We start from the raw sequence: 17,378 nt of genomic DNA, 5'->3' as shown, positions 1-17,378 counted from the left end.
GTGAATCGCCAACAATAAATTAGTCGCGTGTTGCTTGACCTGCATGTCCTGGCTGGGTCTAAAGAGCTTGGGTAATATGAGCACAACAAGTAATGTCATGATGCATAAGAATGTCACAAATTGTAGCTAAAGCAAACAAATGTCAGCTTCCTTTTTCTTTTCGTTTTCAACAGATGACTCAGTTTGGCTTTTGGACTTACAAAACTAGACATATGCGATTTGATAATGAACTCTCCTGGCCCACCACCAATATTCATTCTCTGACCGTCAACTCTAAATAAAACGGTCGATGCGCCTTTAGCACCATCAGGTGTTTCTGCACGAATGGTCAAAGTATGATGTGTACGAGGATCAAGAAGAGATGTGTTCCATGGAGCTGTCCATAACTTATCTTGAGCAAACGTAGCCTCATGAGGATGGGGGCTACCATCAATATATACAGAGACCTTGAGTTGAGTAGGATCCTCTAGCTCAGAAAAGATCAGAAATCGGATATGCGTGCTCGACTGAATCCTCCATAGCGGTTCCTTGCTAGGTATCGAATAACGAGCATCCTTTGGATTGGTAATCAAAATCGATGGTGACGGGTGAATAGGTTCTGGCCAAACAACCTTGGTTGCGTTACCATCTTGGACCATAGGATAGACAAGGCCATGCTTGTTTGAGGATATCTTTTTAGGTATTTGATTGAGGGGAAGTTGGAGGTCGGTAAATGAAATGAGATCATGATCTACTGCGACAATTCTATAGAGTCCATGCTCTTTCATGTCACCGAGTTCTAGCTCAAGTGACTTTGTCACTGTGTTATATGACTGCAATACATCACCTAAGCCTAAGAAAAAAAAAAGCCCAATGAGGTCGATTTGACAACTTTTTTTTTTTTTTTTTGTATTTTACCAGCTATTAGTCTATGGAGGTGACCACAGAAATAGATACTATAATGTTTAGCCAGATCACGAAAAGTGTTTCCTTTATTGGAAACACCAAAGACCATAGTTGTTGTCGGATAATGAGAAAACTAGAAAATGTATCGATAAAAGGGAGAAATAGGAGAACATGAGTAAAGAAGTTACCACAAATGTATGATTAAACTGCTTCCATGTTAACGCCTTTTCTAATCTATCCATGGTCCTTGACGTAAGATAACCAAAGAAATTGAGGGGCCTTGAAGGACCTCTTTTAGGACTAAACAAGAGAGGAATAAGAAAACATCAAACATTAAAAACTGAGGAGGGTTACCATGCGTCTATAGCAACAAACTGATAATTTCCGATTTGTTTGTTGACCTGCCAGGTGTAAATGCCTTTACCTTGCTCTACCAGGGATGCGCTTTGACCATGTGTTCTATAATAATTGATTCGTGATTTCCAAGAAGGCAAATCAAAACAATCATGATTTCCACGTATGTCAAACCAATCCACGCGAACTTTTTCATTTATCGCTTGTTGATAGACATCCCATTCGTCCAAATACTGTTGTGATGTGATCCTTTTCCTATCTTTGGCGTCTGTCAAGTCACCAGTGACCACAACAAATTCAGGTCTATGATAGCAAGTCAATCTTCTTTTTTGTTCTTTTTGTTCGGAAATTTATGTTACTTTATCACGGGTAAAATAGATTGGATAAAATGCAAAAAATGACTTGTATGACCCTTGGCTCGATATCTTGAAAGGTGAAGGTCAGTTACCTATACTATCTATTAGAATGTCATGTATAAAATAGTGCAACTTACGTGTATAAAGTAAAATAGCTCATTGGGCTCATTTTTGATAATGATCGAATCATTTCTCGGCAGTAAAGGTAAGCTCTTTGTCCTTTTTGTAGGTAGCCATTGTCTCTTGGTGGTTGATCTTAATTCTCGAGTAGATGTCCAATAGAGCTGAAAGGACCTTATGAAGCTTAGAATGATGAACACAATATATATAAAGGCTGATTTATTCATTTTTCCGTAAGAAATGGGAAAAAGATTATAATAAGAAAGAAAAGGGGAAAGGAAGGTTTTGAAATGATATCTTTTTATTTACTCGAGCAAAGCCTTGTCTTTCTCTATTTCTTATCTAAGTTCCAATAGGAGGAAATAACCAGATGTCATCTTGTTTGACTCTAGTTATTGAATCATATTCGCACACGTATCCTTTTCTTCATCATTCGCCTCCTTTATATGAAACAGCCCTGTGGGTTGAAACTTTTTTTTTTCTCTATTTACAAAAGTGACGGATTTACTATATTTGTTTATTACGTTATTTGGCTACGACAATAATAAGAGCAAGGACACAGCCAACAATAGTAATGATGAGCAATAAACAGCACATGTTCTTTCTCGCCTTCTTTTGATGGCGGTTTGCAATCGTGAGTTCTTCTGACGCTTGTTTTGTATTGTGTGATATATTGAGAACATTGCCATAGATACTCTCTTTATAGAGTAATGAGTGTAAGTCTTTTTATTATACTCATTTACTTACCAATACCACTTTCTTGTTCATTCACAAGCATACCAAGGTCACGGAAAATTTCGTTTAGTTCTGTAATACCTTGTTCGATACCTTGTATCTCTGTTTCTCTCTCTGATATTAACGTTTCATTGTACTCAATCTCATTATCTAATGCTTCAAGTTGAATACGTCTCTGTGTATCCTCTATCTGTTGCTGCTCTTGATGACCTTGTTCACTATAGTTGGTTAATATAAAGTAATAACATCGTGTACTCTTACTCTTCTACTTGGGCTTGGAGTGCAGTAGTAGTTGCCTTTTGTTTATCAACAAATTCTCTTTGCTTAGACACCGAGATTCTCTGGATCTTTTGGAATTCAGCCAACACTTTTTGAAAGTCTTTTGATAGCTTTTGTTGTTCTAATTTTCTTTGTCGCTAATGCATATATTATCATCAGATATATGAATATTTGAATAATAAAAATAAATGCTTACACTTTTGCTGCCAACCGTCGTCTGGTATTGGGATAATGATTTGATATCATTTGTTGTATCTTTTATTAATTCTCGTGTACCCTCTGTTACGTCATGTCTATAGATACACTTAATATGTCTTTTGCTTGTCTCTCTTTTTTCTTACAGTTTATTTCGTATATCAGGTGTATCTCTTGAAGTACCCAAAAATCCAACTAGTCTTTCTATACTTGTTATATTTCCGTTGATATGAAATACTTGCTGCGATACTCTCTGAGTCAGTTTTTTATACTCCAAGTCATGGCCGTCTACTTTATATTAATACAGTTACTTTTTTAAATATCTTTTTACCTTCTCCAAGTCTATTTCTATTAGGATTGGAAGAAACACCTAAACCTTGTTCCAAGTCATTAAAGGACATTGTATGTGTGTGTAAGAAAAAAAAAGAGAGAAGAAATGTATAAGAGAGTTTGATTGGTCGACCTTTTTTCCTGATTTCTTGGCTGCTTGAACAAAAAAAAACGCTGTGACTTAAAAAGTTTTTTATTCTCTTCTTTTTTTTTTAATCATGAATCCAGTCGAACGTCGTCCTTCCGAGTTGAAGAATAAGCACAAACGAGAGGCGCTTTATCAAAAACAAAAGCTTGAAAAGCAAAAAGCAAAGCATAAGAAGAGAAAGGAAAGAGCAAAAGTAGAAGAGAAGAATCCAGAGTTAAAAAAGGTAAAAATAATAGATCAAACAACAACAACTAACTGTATCATTAGAAACGTTTAGAAGAAAATGTACCCAAGACACTGGATAATACAAGAGAAGCAGATGAAACAATGTTGGATCAACCAGACGATGAAGTAGCTCAGGACGAGGCCATGGATGAATTGGCCAGTTACTTTAGTGGAAAGACACCCAAGATCTTGGTGACAACTAGCAAAAAGTGTTCAACCAACTGTTACGACTTTTGTGCAGAACTCGTTTCCATGTTTCCTGATGCTCAGTTTGCTAAACGTGGACCTAAACATGAACTTAGACAGGTGATCAAGATTGCTAAAGAAAAGGAATTTACAGACTTGATTATTGTAAACGAAGATAGAAAAATACCAAGTAATTAGAAAAAAAGAAAAGTAGAGAAAGAAAAAGACTCATACGTTTATTAGATGCTATCACCTTAATTCACTTGCCTGATGGTCCCACTGCTTATTTCAAGTTGTCAAGTTATGTTCCTTCAAAGGCCATTGTAGTAAGTATTGTGTAAATCATAAAGAAAAATGTTATCTAACGATTCATAGAACCACGGCAAAGTGACTGCACATAACCCAGAATTGATATTGAACAATTTCAACACTAGACTCGGACACACCGTGGGACGCATGTTTCAGGCCTTATTACCTCAAGTACCTGAATTTCAAGGAAGACAAGTCATCACGTTCCATAACCAACGTGATTTCATTTTTGTGCGTCGACATCGATATGTGTTTAGGGATACAGAAAAAGTAGGATTGCAAGAATTAGGACCCAGGTTTACATTGAAGCTTCGTTGGCTGCAGAAAGGCGTGTATCAACGAGATGGAGAGTACGAATGGATGTTTAAACCCGAGTTGGAGACGAGTAGAAAGAAGTTCTTTTTATAACCCCTTTTTTTCATTTATTGGCATTTGCTTTCTCTTTCGATAGTCACAATAGATCATACACACACCATGTATTATATAAATATGTATAATGAAAGTCTTTATTAAAACTCTTCTATAAAAGAAACTCTCTATTTAATACTATAACAAAAAATATAATATACAAAAATGCAACAAGCGGGGGGTTATATATATTTAGTATGCCTTTTCTAAGGCTTGCTTGAGATCAGCAATCAAATCTTCCTTATTTTCGATACCGATGGAGACACGAACAAGAGTATCGGTGATACCCAAGATAGCACGATCTTCGGCACTAACAGAACCGTGGGTCATGATAGCAGGGACTTCCACAAGAGATTCGACACCACCCAAAGATTCAGCAAGAGTGATGTGGTGAAGGTTTTGGAGGAACTTGTTGACGTTGTCAAGGGAGCCCTTCATACGGAAGGAGATCATGCCACCAAAGCCACGTTGTTGTCTCTTGGCCAATTCATGGTTGGGGTGAGAAGGAAGACCGGGATAGATGACTTCATCAACATATTGATTTGTTTCAAGATACTCGGCGACGGCCTGAGCGTTTTCGGCGTGGCGTTGCATACGTACTTCCAAGGTCATCAAGCCACGGCGAGCCAAGAAACAGTCAAAGGGAGCAGGGACAGCGCCAAGAGAGTTTTGCATAAACTTGAGTTGTTCATAAGTTTCTTCGTCGTTCATGACAGCGACACCCATGACGACGTCAGAGTGACCGTTGATATACTTGGTAACGGAGTGAACGACGATATCAGCACCCAAGTTGATGGGGTTTTGGAAGTAAGGAGACATGAAGGTATTATCGACAACGAGACGAGCACCATGAGCGTGGGCACGTTCGGCAATGGCCTTGATGTCGATCACACGGAGTGTGGGGTTAGTAGGAGTCTCGATCCAGACTAACTTGGTATTAGGCTTGAATTCTTTTTCAATGTTGGCAGGGTCGCTCAAGTTAACAAAGGTAGCTTCGATGCCGAGCTTGTTGGCAACCTTAGTAAAGTAACGGTAGGTACCACCGTAGACATCATTGACCGAGATAAGATGAGCACCTTTCTCGAGTGAATTGACAATGGTAGCTGTCGTAGCAGAACCAGAAGCAAAGGCAAGACCGTACTTGGCGCCTTCGAGTTCAGCCATGGCTTCTTCAAAGTTATTACGGTTAGGATTTCCAGATCGAGAGTATTCGAAACCCTACATTGATTATTAATCGAGGCGGAACGCATTACCCCTTAAAAAACACTTACCGTGTGAACACCAGCTGCGGATTGCTTGTAGGTTGTAGAAAGGGAAAGGGCGGGAATAACAGCGCCTGTAGTAGGATCAGGGCGTTGAGCAGCATGAACAGCACGAGTACCGAAACCAGAAGACATTTGATTGATTTGTTATTTGAAAAAAGTAAAGAAAGAAAGGAGAGAAAAGAAAAAGATAAAATTTTTTATATAGATTTTTTATCTCTGTGACGGGGAAGACCATTTGGTTAATAATACCACTTTGATTTCTAAGCACCGATGGTCTTCATTGGTAAATGATGGCGACATTTCATATTCTTAAACATGTACACTCTTATTCACATTATGATGTTATTCTTTTCATTAATACTCCCCCTTCCATTCATGAATGCGCAACCCTGGGAATATTCACTTTCTTGGTGTAACAAACCTTGACAATAATATTCGGTAAAAATAATGTTTACAGTGCTCACGGTACCAATTTGCGTATTTTTAAGGCCAGTGCTAGGCGCATTACACAGGTGCCTAATTTTATTTTCGCGTGTGCGTAGTGTGTTCCATAATATATTACCAACAAGTTGCGGGACAAGCACCGAAAATTCTTTGGCTTTTTCAGGATCTTCTTCAAGCAATTTATCCAAAACAGTCTTCGACCCAATTAGTAATTTTGTTCCATCACTAGTGATCTTGACAAGATCAGGGTCAATCCTTGAGATCTCGCAATTAGCCTTGTCGGCTTTCTTTTTCCTCACCAACAGAGTATCTTTGACAACTCTCAAATCGATTTTGAAGCCTGGACTATCAGAGACATTGCCGGAGTTACCTATGCTCTCACCCCTAAGTAGTTTGTTATAGCAAGCATATTTAGGGCCAAACAGATGTATTCTTACGTACCACTTTATCCTAAGGACCGTTCTTCTGAACAATCTCTCTAGAATTGTCGACCAAATCTCTACTACAACATCGGCTTCAGTAATGTCAACTTTTTTGCTAAACACATAGCTATGATACTCCATAAGCTCCAGTCTAGTCAAATCAAAAAGAGCAAGAATTAATGAAGTTGAAGTATTAAGTACATCAAGACTTACTACTGGGCATAAATACGGTGTACACTACGCGCACGAGGAAATCCACGAGAGAGTTAATGTTACAAACGCTACCTGTGATGTCGTCAACAAACCTTTTGAATGTGCAGCGTCAAGCTAAACTTGTTCAGAAACAGACATCTTTCCATTTTCCTTGGCATAGAATATGGCTTTTATAAAGTTTCAATAAGAAAGAGATAAAATGTGGTTAGTACTGTATTTTATATGTTGTTAGTTTGATCAACAAAGAATCAAGATCATTCAAGAGTGATTTTATATTAAAGAATATCCCACAGGTAGCCTTAGGTTAGGTAAACACTTTGGTAGTGCAAAGCCGTATAGTGACGCTACCTGTAGCATTAGCCTTCTCGTGGATTTCCTCGTGCGCGTAGTGTTCATCATAAAAATACCTTCACTGTATTTTAATACAGTCACACATAATTCGGTTTCGTACCAAAATGTAAATTAATCTTCTGCAAATTATACATCAAATGTTTTGAAAGCCATTGCTCTTCATGTTCAGTGCTTTGAGATTCCATTTTTATAAAAAATAAGCTTTGAAATGTTTATTTAAAGAATATAAAAGAAAAATTAATACTTCGTCAATCCTCCTTTTGCGGCAATTACCGCCTCGCATCGAGCCTTCATGCTTCCAACCAAATATGCAGCTAACCCAGGGCTTATTTTCTCCAGCTCTTCTCTCAACGCGACACTCAGCTCTTCAATATTTCTTATCTCACTTCTTCTTTCCTTGATGAGATTACCCAAAGCAATCCAAACATACTCTGTTGGGTTCAAATCAGGACTTTGTGCGGGCCAGTACTTAAAGTCCCTGATCTGGTAGATTTCCTTCTACCATCGCCCATAACCACCAGTTATGGCAGATAGCTCCATCCTATTGGAATATGAAACCCCTGTCCTCTTGCTGGCAGAGTTGTGCAAACCAGGAGTGGTAGTTTTGGGCTAAAATATTTATATATTTGTCTTGATCAACTGTGCCGTCAATCAAGATCAAAGGGCCAAAACCATTGGCATGAAAGCAGCTCCAAATCATCACCCCACCGCCTCCATACTTCTTCGTTGATATCTCGTCTATATTGAATATATTCTTGCTCATGTTGGCACATTATTCGCATTTTATGATTACAAAACAGCAAAGGATCGCTTCTACCTGTATTAAGTCAGGCAAAGAGTAGCAGAAGAAATGGTGAACATGCTTGTTCATGGAGGTACTAAATATAATAAGAAGAAAAGAAAGAAGAGAAACAGGAAGAAAAAAAGAACCAAGTTGCCAAAAACAGGTGTGTAATCAATTTTAGCTTTGACAATCAAGTCTTATTTAATTGTTGTTTTAAAGAAGCCAAAAGTGAAAGCCCGCAAAGTTCCAAATGGAAAGAGAGAAAGTACCCCTTGTAGCCTTTAGTGCAGGGATGTTTGGAAAAGACTTGATAAAGCTGAAGGGAGACAGGTGCGGTGTTACTGGTGCCTTTTGGCGAGCGTTAAAATGAAGAGAAGCAGCTGGAGATCTCATCGTCGTTACAATTGATGAATACAAAACATCTAAAGTTTGCAATGCTTGTAGTAACGATCTTCTTGCAAGAATGTCTGGATTGAAAGACTGTAGTGCTCTGGTTTGTAACACCTGCAAGACATTATAGCAGTAAGATGTCAACACTTGTAAGAATATGCTGTCCATTTCTCTTTCGATTTGAGATGGAAGAGGCCGATCTTCCAAGTATAGAAGAAATTAAATGTTATTTAAAATTGTCATAATGAACACGCTTTCCCTTCTGGGATAAAGATTGTTACAGGTAAAGGTGTCTGATAGTTTTACTTGATCCAAAAAAAAAAGCTTTGGCCTTTACTAAATTTTTGCATATTACGAACACTAGTATATGGTTTATCACAAAACTTTTTATATTTTATATTATAAAGCAACAGTGTGTATATGTAAGTAATGGGTGTGTGTGTGTAGGGGTGAGTATTGTATTTATATGCAAATTAGTTCTTTTTTTTTTTATAAACAAAAAAGAAAAATGTATATAGAATTCGAAAAGGGGGGATATAGCAAAAAGAATAAAGAGATCAAGACATTTACATTCTACTACATTAAAGTCGATAGGATCCAGCCAAAGAAATTACGCATTACTGTCCTTGATTGACTCAGTTGATACCATCAGAGAGGTTCAACAGTAATTGTGCTAGACATCTTTTGGTGGCAATATCATCCTTCAAAGCTTGATGAAAGGTTGAGTCACGAAGTGGTTCAGGAAGGCATTGGCGTAGTGCCTCACGTGCTCTACATATCACATAAAATAAGTATCACCTATCTTTTTTTACCTTGGATTTTCAGATAACCGTAAATAGCAACGAATGACGTGCTTCAAGAGACGCATGGCTTGCGTTTCTACTAATTGATTTACCATATTGTGCAGTACGGTAGCTACTGCATAAAATCTCTCGTACGTTTGACAAATATAATACTATAGACAATAAGCATTTGTTGATGTCACATAATCACATTACTTACCAAACCAGTCTCATCCAAAAGAATCTTTTGAACAACAAAAATGGCAACTGTTTTTGATAGCTCACTGCCTGATTCCATAATACGAAGACAAAGAGGAATGATTTCAGTTGACAGTAAGAAGCTGATGACCTCTGGATTATCATTCTATAAAACATTGTCTTATTATTTGTCCCACTTTTTACTCATAACAATAAGATTACCTTGACTAAAGCACCAATCACGCCAAGGCTGGTCAATCGAAGGTATTCAAAAGGTCGAGTTTTGCTTGTTGTGTTTAAAAAGGGATAAAGATAGAGTGGAATATGAGCTACATAAGTATTAGTCTGAATTGTACATGTATACTATATTTATAAATACCTTGAAGAAATAAACTGCGTGTTTCATTATGATTTGCTACACACTGAAGTAAAGCAAGCGCATTACAAACTCGGTTGGAAGCTCCGCCACTGAGCGTAGGTGGATTTAACAGTGGATAGACTGTGATGATTTCTTGAAGTAAAACAGGAATGACACCTACGCAAATACATGTATAAGCAACGTAATCCAATTCTCCTTAAAAAAAACCAAGGCCGTACCATATGAATACCATAATACAAGGGCCAAATCTTCAAACTGTTCTCTCTTCTTACTTAGGTCCAATAAAGCTTGTTCTCTTGTCGAAGGATTGAGTAATTCCAAGACAAGACCATAAATTTTTTCTTCGTCCAAGTGAGCTAGTTTATGTTGCTGTTGTTGAGCAGCAGCGTGAGCATGAGCGTGAGCAGCAGCAGCAGCTTCTTGTTGTTGTTGCTGTTGAATATTATAAAGAGGCATAGCTTGAGAAGGATTGCCCAGCATTTGTGCAAAGACATAAGGATCAGCGTTAGCTCCATTAGTTGACCGCATAGCAGGAAAATGCTGAGACAGCGCGTTGCTGGGAAGTGATGCTGACAGTGGATTAACGGCTGCTGCGGCTGCTGCATTGGCTAAGGATGACTGTTGAATATACTGATGGAGGTGTGAGTTGGGATGCATTTCTAATTATATAAAAATAATAAAGGAATATTGTTTTAAAAGGGAAAAAAGAAACGAAAAAGTTTAGTTCCAAAAATTATTTTTGTAGGTGAAGCTATCACGTGACTTCGATCTAAACTTGATGAAAGAAGGGAAAAGGGAAAACAGGGGGTAAGAAAAAAAAGGAAAGAGGGAGATGTAAGGAGGAAGAGGACGCTATTTTAAATAATTACTGCCTTTAATGTGTAAAGAAAGAAGAGTGCATGGTTTCCTTATTCTGAGTGTCTCAAACGAAGCTGAACTGACTTTTTCATAAACAAAATTTTTTTCTGGTTTCTTTTTCTCTCTCTCTCTGTTTTTCTATATATATTTATACTTCCTTTCTTTCTCTTTCTTTCTCTTTCTTTCTCTCTCTTTGTTTTCTTTATATTCCCTTTTAATTATTTCTTTAGCTATACATCTTACTTGTTTACTTACACTTCCCACTTTATAGTAATGTGGGGTTGGTAACTTTTTTTTTTTTTTTACACTCTTTTTTTGTATATTCCTTTTATTTATTCTAACAACCACCCTAAATATAAACTATTGTCATGGCAACTATAGAAAACAAAGTTTATTTACCCAAGTCAACAAGTGAAGACTCTATAGATTCAGGCATATACAGTCCATCTTCTACAGATTCAGTCACCAAAAACACTACATCGAGTTCAATATCTCTCGTCAGACAGTTGGCCGCACAATTTCCAGAATATGAACGAACGCCCTTGATGGAGCCCTTTGGGGGAGTGTGGATGAATCCAAATACGGAAATGGACAGGCCAGATGCTGAACGAATCATTGAAGTTTCAAACAATGGAAGATTTGCTAAATTGAATACCTTTTTGGGTAAAGGAGCTTATAAAGTGGTTTATAAAGCGATTGATAGAGAAGAAGGATATGAAGTCGCTTGGAATGTATTACAGGTAAACAATGAAATATGTGGTATAGAAGAGGTCTAATATGTCTTGTAGGTAACCAGACAAGAAGTGAAGGCACTGGGCCATGAGATCGAAATCTTAAAATCAGTTCGACATCCAAACATCATCACCTTTCATGAGGCATGGTATACCGACACTGAATTCGTATTCATCACAGAACTAATGACCTCTGGTACACTACGCGAGTATATCCGTAAACTAAATTTACCCAACATAAAGATCGTCAAACGATGGTGCAGACAAATCCTCAAGGGTCTCGTCTATCTGCACTCTCATAACCCGACCATCATTCACCGCGACATCAAGTGTGATAACATCTTCATCAACGGCGCTCATGGCGAGATCAAGATTGGTGATATGGGTACAGCTGAAATGAAAATTGACAAGAAATACACAGTGATCGGTACCCCTGAATTCATGGCACCAGAAATGTATGAGGAAAAAGGATACAGTGAAAAGGTTGATATCTACGCCTTTGGTATGTGTCTGCTCGAGATGGTGACGGGCGAATACCCTTATAATGAATGTACGAATGCAGCTCAAGTGTTCAAAAAAGTGACCCAGAATATTCGTCCAGAGTGCTTGTCCAGAGTGCAGGACCCCGAGGTGCTTTCGCTGATCAATAACTGCTTGGCTCCAGAAAATGAGCGTATGTCAGCTCAAGAGATTCTGGAGCATTCCTTTCTTGCGGTTGAGCCTGAAGTCGTACTGCTTGCCTCAGACATGTCCATGAAGCAGCTTACCTTGCAAGTTGTTTTCAAGGGCACCGATAAGCTCTCGGTCAAGTTTGAGTTCAATGCGGACACAGATACCGCAGAAGACGTAGTTGCAGAAATGATTGAAGAGCAAGTATTACCCGAGAGGTATCAACAGTTGATCACGGGTGATATCAACCGTCTGCTTCGAGACTTGACCAAACAGCAAACCGCAGAAAAAGTCGAGGATGATCGGACAGTCTGGCGAAGAGAAAATGATATCCGATCTGAACTTGAGCGGGCTAAGCGCGAGCTCAGAGCAGCAAGGGATAAAATTCTTGATGCTGAAAAGAAGTTTGATTCACTAGAACAGCGTACACAGTTGGCTGAAGAACGTTATAGAGACACGATAAATGCCCTCGAACAAGCCAAGTTATCCGTTCTTGAATCTCCTACGTCCTCTTTACCAGATACAGACTTAACCGATCATGAAACTGCTAATGAAGATAATCTAACTACTTTCGATTCAGCTGGTAAGCCTTGCAAAAATAATTTGGTAATCTTTATTAACTTCTTTTGATTAGTTGAATATCCAAATGATACAAGTATAGAAAGGTTTGTATTAGAAACAGCAGCAGCTTCTAATCGAAACAAGAACAAGGCGCTAGAATGGGTACACAAACTCCATGAGCAGGATATCATGACCGTTGGTGACCTACGTGATCTTCATGATGAGGACTGGGCTGGTATAGGCTTAACCGTATTTGCCCAACGTGCTCTCAAAAATATGCTTGCTGGTAAAAAGCAAGTAGCTCAAAGGTCAAGGGCGACCTCAAGTGGAACAAACACACCTATTGATGAGCAAGATCAATATATCTAAAAAGAGAGAGGAAGAAAAAAAAAGTTATTCTCATCTATACATAAATGTATCTGTATTCCCCCGCTTTCTCTCTCTTTATTGAATGTTTTTTTATAATAATAATATATCATTGATACATAAAAGAGTCTTTATAATAGAGATCAATCCATAAGAAATGCAGTAATTTCTCTTGATTTGGTATTGCAGCAGTCTTGAACTGTGGCTTATTCGTGACCATGTTTTATCTTTCTGGATATTTTGTATCAAATTGAAGCCTACTCTTTTTCCTCTTTTAAAAAAGCAGCGTAGAATGCCCAAGACAACACAGCGTGAAAATAAGAAACAATATAAACCAAAGAGCAAGAAGGTTTCCCTTCCAAGCACAGAAGACGAGCATGTGCCTAATGAAGAGAAATATTTGCGCATAGAACCCAGCAAAAGCTTCAAGGTACATAATAGTATTATGTAAATAAATGTTGACTAAACACTCATATATAGAAAATAAAAGACAAGAAGTTAAGAACCAAATTAATAAAACAAGATATTCAAGCTCGAGAAGCAGCTAAAGCAGCAGCCAGAGCAGAGATGTTGTTGCACGAGGATGTAGGTTACTTGGAAGCAGAGGGCATAGAAAATACACATTATTATACACAAGATAAACTTAAACAAGCAGTGGATGTCAATACAGCCAGCAAGGTAATCTTGTTATTTTACTTTTTACGAATGAATCAACTTAATGTTCATTATAGATGTTTTCTTTAGATCTACCCACATTTGGTCCATACAGGGTTGACTATACCCGCAACGGCCGTCACTTGCTGATAGGAGGACATAAAGGACATATTGCTGCATTCGATTGGCAATCAGGAAATCTTCATTTTGAACTTAATGTTAATGAAACTGTGCGTGATGTTACGTAAGTTGAATCATTATTTATATACAAAAAAACAGTCGCTGATCATTATTCTAGCTGGCTTCACAATGAACAGATGCTCGCAGTGGCACAAAAGAAATACGTCTACATATACGATAAAACTGGCTTAGAAATTCATCGTCTAAAGAACCATGTGAATGTGGATCGACTAGAATTCTTACCCTATCACTTTTTACTAGTGTCGACTGGCAGTACTGGATTCTTAAAGTACCAAGATACATCCACTGGTCAAGTTGTTAAGGAAATCCGAACGGGTTTAGGTCCCTGTAATACGATGACACAGAACAAATATAATGCAGTCATTCATCTCGGTCATAATAATGGCACAGTGACCATGTGGTCACCTACAATGGTTCAACCTCTTGTCAAGATGCTCTGTCATCGTGGTCCAGTGAGAGCTGTGGCTGTTGATAAAGGAGGATATTATATGGCTACAGCAGGTGTTGATGGTCAGCTCAAGATTTGGGATATTCGTAAATACGGTGTTGTGCAAGAGTACTTTACGCCTCGTACAGCGTCATGCTTAGACATATCAGACACAGGCTTACTAAGTGTTGGTTTCAATACGACGGTACAAGTATGGAAAGATGCCTTTAGAACAAAGCAGACAACACCATACATGACACATCTCGAAGAAGGCTCACCTATTGTTGATTCTAAATTTGTACCCTATGAAGATATATTGGGTATTGGTCACCAAAAGGGTTTATCTCATCTCATCATTCCTGGTGCTGGTGAAGCCAACTTTGATTCGCTCGAGGCTAACCCATACCAGACAAAGAAACAGAGACAAGAAGCCGAAGTACACTCACTATTAGACAAGTTACAGCCTGAAATGATCGTACTTGACCCAACATCGATTGGTAAAGTGGCCAGAAAGCCTAATAAATAATAAACTGTATATTACAGTGCTCTCGGCTTCAAATTGCGTCCAAAAAAAATTCATTGCGCATCTTTAATTTTCAAGCAGCGCATAATTATTTGGTCAAATTGCGCACTTGTGATTTCTCAAACTGCGCTAATAAAAAAGTCAAACTGCATATTTTACAACTCAAATTGCATTATTTTTATTCGTACCTTTTTCATAAGCTATCTCTTTAAAAGCAAATATCAGATCGATAACATGTACTCAATAAAAGGAAAAATTATTTTTGAAGATAGTCAAGGAAATGTTTTTGATGAGAGCGGGAATGAAGCAATGGACTGGGATTAGGAAGTTGATCCTCATAATTTGGAGAACCTAACCAACCTAACACGCTATTTGAATAAGCAAGTACAGCCGGAAATGGACTTAGACAGTCCGGATTGTGTTGAAAAAATGGAAACAATAGAAGAACCTTGAAGAGAAAAAAACGAAAAGCAATAATAAAAAAAAAATCTATATTCTGATGACCAAAAAACGTTATTTATATATCTTCACAAGATAAAATTGTTAAACGCAGCTGAATCGGCTCGGAGAGTGGGAGTGAAAGTACGTACAGGGCAAGCGTGGTCAGCAAGAACGAAGGAAGATCCTAACTGGAATATATACGAAAAGCAAACAAATCAGAACAAAATTGGTACAGGTCAGCTACAGGAGAAGCATAAAGCTTTTCTTCTTGATTATTTTGATGAGTATCCTTCAGCTCGAGTTAAAGATGCAATTGATGGCCTTACAGAAAACTTCGAAAACTTCTCCTTGAAAGAGACTGTTGTGGGAAAGTACATTAGAGAGGATTGCAATTTAACAATAAAAAAAGTTACCCGCCATCCACATGCAAGAAACACTGACAATACTCGTAAAGAAAGACACGACTGGGTGAAAACTTGGTCGAAAACAGATATGGATTTCAATAGTAATTGTGTCTTTATTGACGAAAGCGCTTTCGACATTAATATGAGGCCACCAACAGCTAGATCTGCTCGAGGTACGCCAGCCATAATTACTACGCCAACAACAAGGGCTATAAGCCATACGATTCTTGGTGCAATATGTCCTATGGGAGTCGTCAACATGGAGATCAGAGTTCCTTTAAAATCAAAAAGAATGAAAGCTGCAGGAAGCCGCAAAAGAAAAAGTCCAGCAGCGAAAAAACCAGCAACAGGTGGCACCAATTCAGGTCATTACGTTAGATTTATAAACTCAACGTTGGATGAGATGGACAAGTATCCGGAAATGAAAGGATTTTATTTGGTTATGGACAACTCGCCTATTCATGACAAAAAGAGTGGAGAGATTGACAAGATGATTGAAGATAGAGGCTATAAGTGTGTTTATCTCCCGAAGTACTCACCAGAACTTAATCCTATTGAACAGTTTTGGGTAAGCGTCAAACGCAAAGTAAGAAGAAGCCAATTTGGTAATACAGAGGACCTCAAGGCAAGAATAAGCGAGGCTTGCGATGCTGTTCCTGCACAGCATATGAAAAACTTTATTCAACACTCTGTTAACGTGTTTGAGAAATACTTAAATGATATACCGATTTAAAAGATAAATCTTTTATATAATTCATAATATGTAGCATATGAAATAAACTGATGCATTTTTCTTCCTGACAACCCACTAACAATATGATATAAAATTAATAAACCTTTTTCAATTTCTCTATATGGACCTGGATATTCAATTGATCCGTATATAACATTTAAAAAATAAAATTCTGGTATATAACCTAATTGTTCCAACAATACATCTTTAATAAATCTTATAAATTTTACATCTTTTAATTCTGATCTATGATCCAGTTCATATTTAGAAATAGACATTCATTTGCTATCAATTTATTTACTTCTTTATTTAAAATATCTTTGTGTAAACTTTCCTCTTCACTTTCTGTCATTATTTTTATTATATATTGATATTCAATTTTTTAAACAACATCAGCTTTTTTATGTTTATAACAGTTATAGTTAAGTATTTATATTTTAGCAATATATGATTATGACATAATCAGCTATTCCAAAAGTAAATAAAATACTAATGAACAGTCTCCCTACGCTACGATACTCTTTTTATAACGAATAAATAAAAGAGTTTTATTGGTCAATTCGATTTTAAATACAGCAATTTTTTTTTTTGAAACTACGTATAATAGAGACGAGTAGTCGTGCTTTGACATAGATAGTTACTTGAAAATATATGGCTAATAAAATATTAATTATTTCATACATTTCAGTTCTTTTTTTTCATAATCTCGCAATTATATTTTTCTTTTTAATCAGTATGATGAACAAAACTACTTTGTCGCAAAAAAATTAGCCATAAGGGAGATAGCGATAAAGAGTTGACTTTGAGGATACTGAATATCAGCCAAAAGATGCTACGGGTGGAACTTTGCAAAAACCATTGTATCGATTGGATAATCTTTCTGATATTTCTATATCGTCTGAAGAAGAAGAAATAGAAACGTTAGCACAAGCTATGGAAGAGCTTGATTTAGGTGGAATACCACTTCCAGATATGGTGTAGACATCAACTAAATACAAACCAACCCAAGTTACTCAATTACTTTGATGCAAAACACGAGTATGAAGCTTCCT

The 17,378-nt window shown here is 37.4% G+C and overlaps 10 protein-coding genes across 10 annotated transcripts; 3 read left to right on the top strand and 7 right to left on the bottom strand.

Annotated features, from left to right (window-relative positions):
- Nucleotides 1-19: 19 nt before the first annotated feature.
- Nucleotides 20-1,942, bottom strand: RHIMIDRAFT_236896 (Metallo-dependent phosphatase; the record flags this gene model as incomplete). Its single annotated transcript, XM_023608655.1, has 7 exons — nucleotides 20-58; nucleotides 201-832; nucleotides 898-1,018; nucleotides 1,074-1,185; nucleotides 1,240-1,542; nucleotides 1,599-1,687; nucleotides 1,733-1,942. 7 exons carry the CDS (start codon nucleotides 1,940-1,942, stop codon nucleotides 20-22), a joined length of 1,506 nt encoding a protein of 501 aa, XP_023466570.1.
- A 298-nt stretch (nucleotides 1,943-2,240) lies between these two features.
- On the bottom strand, nucleotides 2,241-3,325 carry RHIMIDRAFT_201910 (t-SNARE; the record flags this gene model as incomplete). Its single annotated transcript, XM_023606578.1, has 6 exons — nucleotides 2,241-2,413; nucleotides 2,463-2,668; nucleotides 2,712-2,850; nucleotides 2,928-3,022; nucleotides 3,071-3,212; nucleotides 3,256-3,325. 6 exons carry the CDS (start codon nucleotides 3,323-3,325, stop codon nucleotides 2,241-2,243), a joined length of 825 nt encoding a protein of 274 aa, XP_023466569.1.
- A 147-nt stretch (nucleotides 3,326-3,472) lies between these two features.
- Nucleotides 3,473-4,530, top strand: RHIMIDRAFT_250971 (Brix-domain-containing protein; the record flags this gene model as incomplete). The annotated part of the gene is made up of 4 exons (XM_023610780.1): nucleotides 3,473-3,625; nucleotides 3,670-4,003; nucleotides 4,057-4,139; nucleotides 4,189-4,530. The coding sequence occupies 4 exons, from the start codon at nucleotides 3,473-3,475 to the stop codon at nucleotides 4,528-4,530; spliced, it is 912 nt and encodes a 303-aa protein (XP_023466568.1).
- Nucleotides 4,531-4,722: 192 nt separating this feature from the next.
- Nucleotides 4,723-5,927, bottom strand: RHIMIDRAFT_250970 (uncharacterized protein; the record flags this gene model as incomplete). The annotated part of the gene is made up of 2 exons (XM_023610779.1): nucleotides 4,723-5,748; nucleotides 5,802-5,927. The coding sequence occupies 2 exons, from the start codon at nucleotides 5,925-5,927 to the stop codon at nucleotides 4,723-4,725; spliced, it is 1,152 nt and encodes a 383-aa protein (XP_023466567.1).
- Nucleotides 5,928-6,060: 133 nt separating this feature from the next.
- Nucleotides 6,061-7,020, bottom strand: RHIMIDRAFT_305935 (uncharacterized protein; the record flags this gene model as incomplete). Its single annotated transcript, XM_023614481.1, has 3 exons — nucleotides 6,061-6,623; nucleotides 6,681-6,898; nucleotides 6,967-7,020. 3 exons carry the CDS (start codon nucleotides 7,018-7,020, stop codon nucleotides 6,125-6,127), a joined length of 771 nt encoding a protein of 256 aa, XP_023466566.1. The 3' UTR covers nucleotides 6,061-6,124.
- Nucleotides 7,021-7,692: 672 nt separating this feature from the next.
- Nucleotides 7,693-7,985, bottom strand: RHIMIDRAFT_125607 (uncharacterized protein). The gene has a single exon (XM_023605465.1). It carries the CDS (start codon nucleotides 7,923-7,925, stop codon nucleotides 7,767-7,769), a length of 159 nt encoding a protein of 52 aa, XP_023466565.1. The 5' UTR covers nucleotides 7,926-7,985; the 3' UTR covers nucleotides 7,693-7,766.
- Nucleotides 7,986-8,152: 167 nt separating this feature from the next.
- RHIMIDRAFT_125606 (uncharacterized protein) lies at nucleotides 8,153-8,724 on the bottom strand. The gene has a single exon (XM_023605464.1). The coding sequence runs from the start codon at nucleotides 8,565-8,567 to the stop codon at nucleotides 8,223-8,225; it is 345 nt and encodes a 114-aa protein (XP_023466564.1). The 5' UTR covers nucleotides 8,568-8,724; the 3' UTR covers nucleotides 8,153-8,222.
- A 41-nt stretch (nucleotides 8,725-8,765) lies between these two features.
- RHIMIDRAFT_280618 (Rcd1-domain-containing protein) lies at nucleotides 8,766-10,506 on the bottom strand. The gene is made up of 6 exons (XM_023612928.1): nucleotides 9,977-10,506; nucleotides 9,759-9,914; nucleotides 9,602-9,708; nucleotides 9,402-9,545; nucleotides 9,212-9,354; nucleotides 8,766-9,170 (listed from the first exon to the last, which is right to left on the bottom strand). Exons 1-6 carry the CDS (start codon nucleotides 10,413-10,415, stop codon nucleotides 9,035-9,037), a joined length of 1,125 nt encoding a protein of 374 aa, XP_023466563.1. The 5' UTR covers nucleotides 10,416-10,506; the 3' UTR covers nucleotides 8,766-9,034.
- A 276-nt stretch (nucleotides 10,507-10,782) lies between these two features.
- On the top strand, nucleotides 10,783-13,107 carry RHIMIDRAFT_225954 (kinase-like protein). The gene is made up of 3 exons (XM_023607542.1): nucleotides 10,783-11,356; nucleotides 11,405-12,599; nucleotides 12,651-13,107. The coding sequence occupies exons 1-3, from the start codon at nucleotides 10,985-10,987 to the stop codon at nucleotides 12,944-12,946; spliced, it is 1,863 nt and encodes a 620-aa protein (XP_023466562.1). The 5' UTR covers nucleotides 10,783-10,984; the 3' UTR covers nucleotides 12,947-13,107.
- Nucleotides 13,108-13,426: 319 nt separating this feature from the next.
- RHIMIDRAFT_202175 (BING4CT-domain-containing protein) lies at nucleotides 13,427-14,751 on the top strand (the record flags this gene model as incomplete). Its single annotated transcript, XM_023606594.1, has 3 exons — nucleotides 13,427-13,621; nucleotides 13,675-13,841; nucleotides 13,896-14,751. Coding segments are annotated over 3 exons (1,218 nt in total), but the record flags the coding sequence as incomplete, so codon positions are not given.
- Nucleotides 14,752-17,378: the final 2,627 nt, after the last annotated feature.

Source organism: Rhizopus microsporus (genome assembly GCF_002708625.1).
Source record: "Rhizopus microsporus ATCC 52813 unplaced genomic scaffold scaffold_7, whole genome shotgun sequence".
NCBI lineage: Eukaryota > Fungi > Mucoromycota > Mucoromycetes > Mucorales > Rhizopodaceae > Rhizopus > Rhizopus microsporus.
This window is presented reverse-complemented; position numbering and strand designations above follow the sequence as displayed.

What these genes read in the sequence shown, in the direction of transcription:
- RHIMIDRAFT_125607 (XM_023605465.1), bottom strand. Translation starts at nt 7,925, where the DNA reads ATGATTTGGAGCTGCTTTCATGCCAATGGTTTTGGCCCTTTGATCTTG.
- RHIMIDRAFT_125606 (XM_023605464.1), bottom strand. Translation starts at nt 8,567, where the DNA reads ATGGACAGCATATTCTTACAAGTGTTGACATCTTACTGCTATAATGTC.
- RHIMIDRAFT_280618 (XM_023612928.1), bottom strand. Translation starts at nt 10,415, where the DNA reads ATGCATCCCAACTCACACCTCCATCAGTATATTCAACAGTCATCCTTA. An exon ending in TGATTGGTGCTTTAGTCAAG is followed by an intron (nt 9,546 to 9,601) that starts GTAATCTTATTG and finishes AATGTTTTATAG; the next exon opens with AATGATAATCCAGAGGTCAT. An exon ending in CGGTTATCTGAAAATCCAAG is followed by an intron (nt 9,171 to 9,211) that starts GTAAAAAAAGAT and finishes TGTGATATGTAG; the next exon opens with AGCACGTGAGGCACTACGCC.
- RHIMIDRAFT_225954 (XM_023607542.1), top strand. Translation starts at nt 10,985, where the DNA reads ATGGCAACTATAGAAAACAAAGTTTATTTACCCAAGTCAACAAGTGAA. An exon ending in TCGCTTGGAATGTATTACAG is followed by an intron (nt 11,357 to 11,404) that starts GTAAACAATGAA and finishes TATGTCTTGTAG; the next exon opens with GTAACCAGACAAGAAGTGAA. An exon ending in AACTACTTTCGATTCAGCTG is followed by an intron (nt 12,600 to 12,650) that starts GTAAGCCTTGCA and finishes TCTTTTGATTAG; the next exon opens with TTGAATATCCAAATGATACA.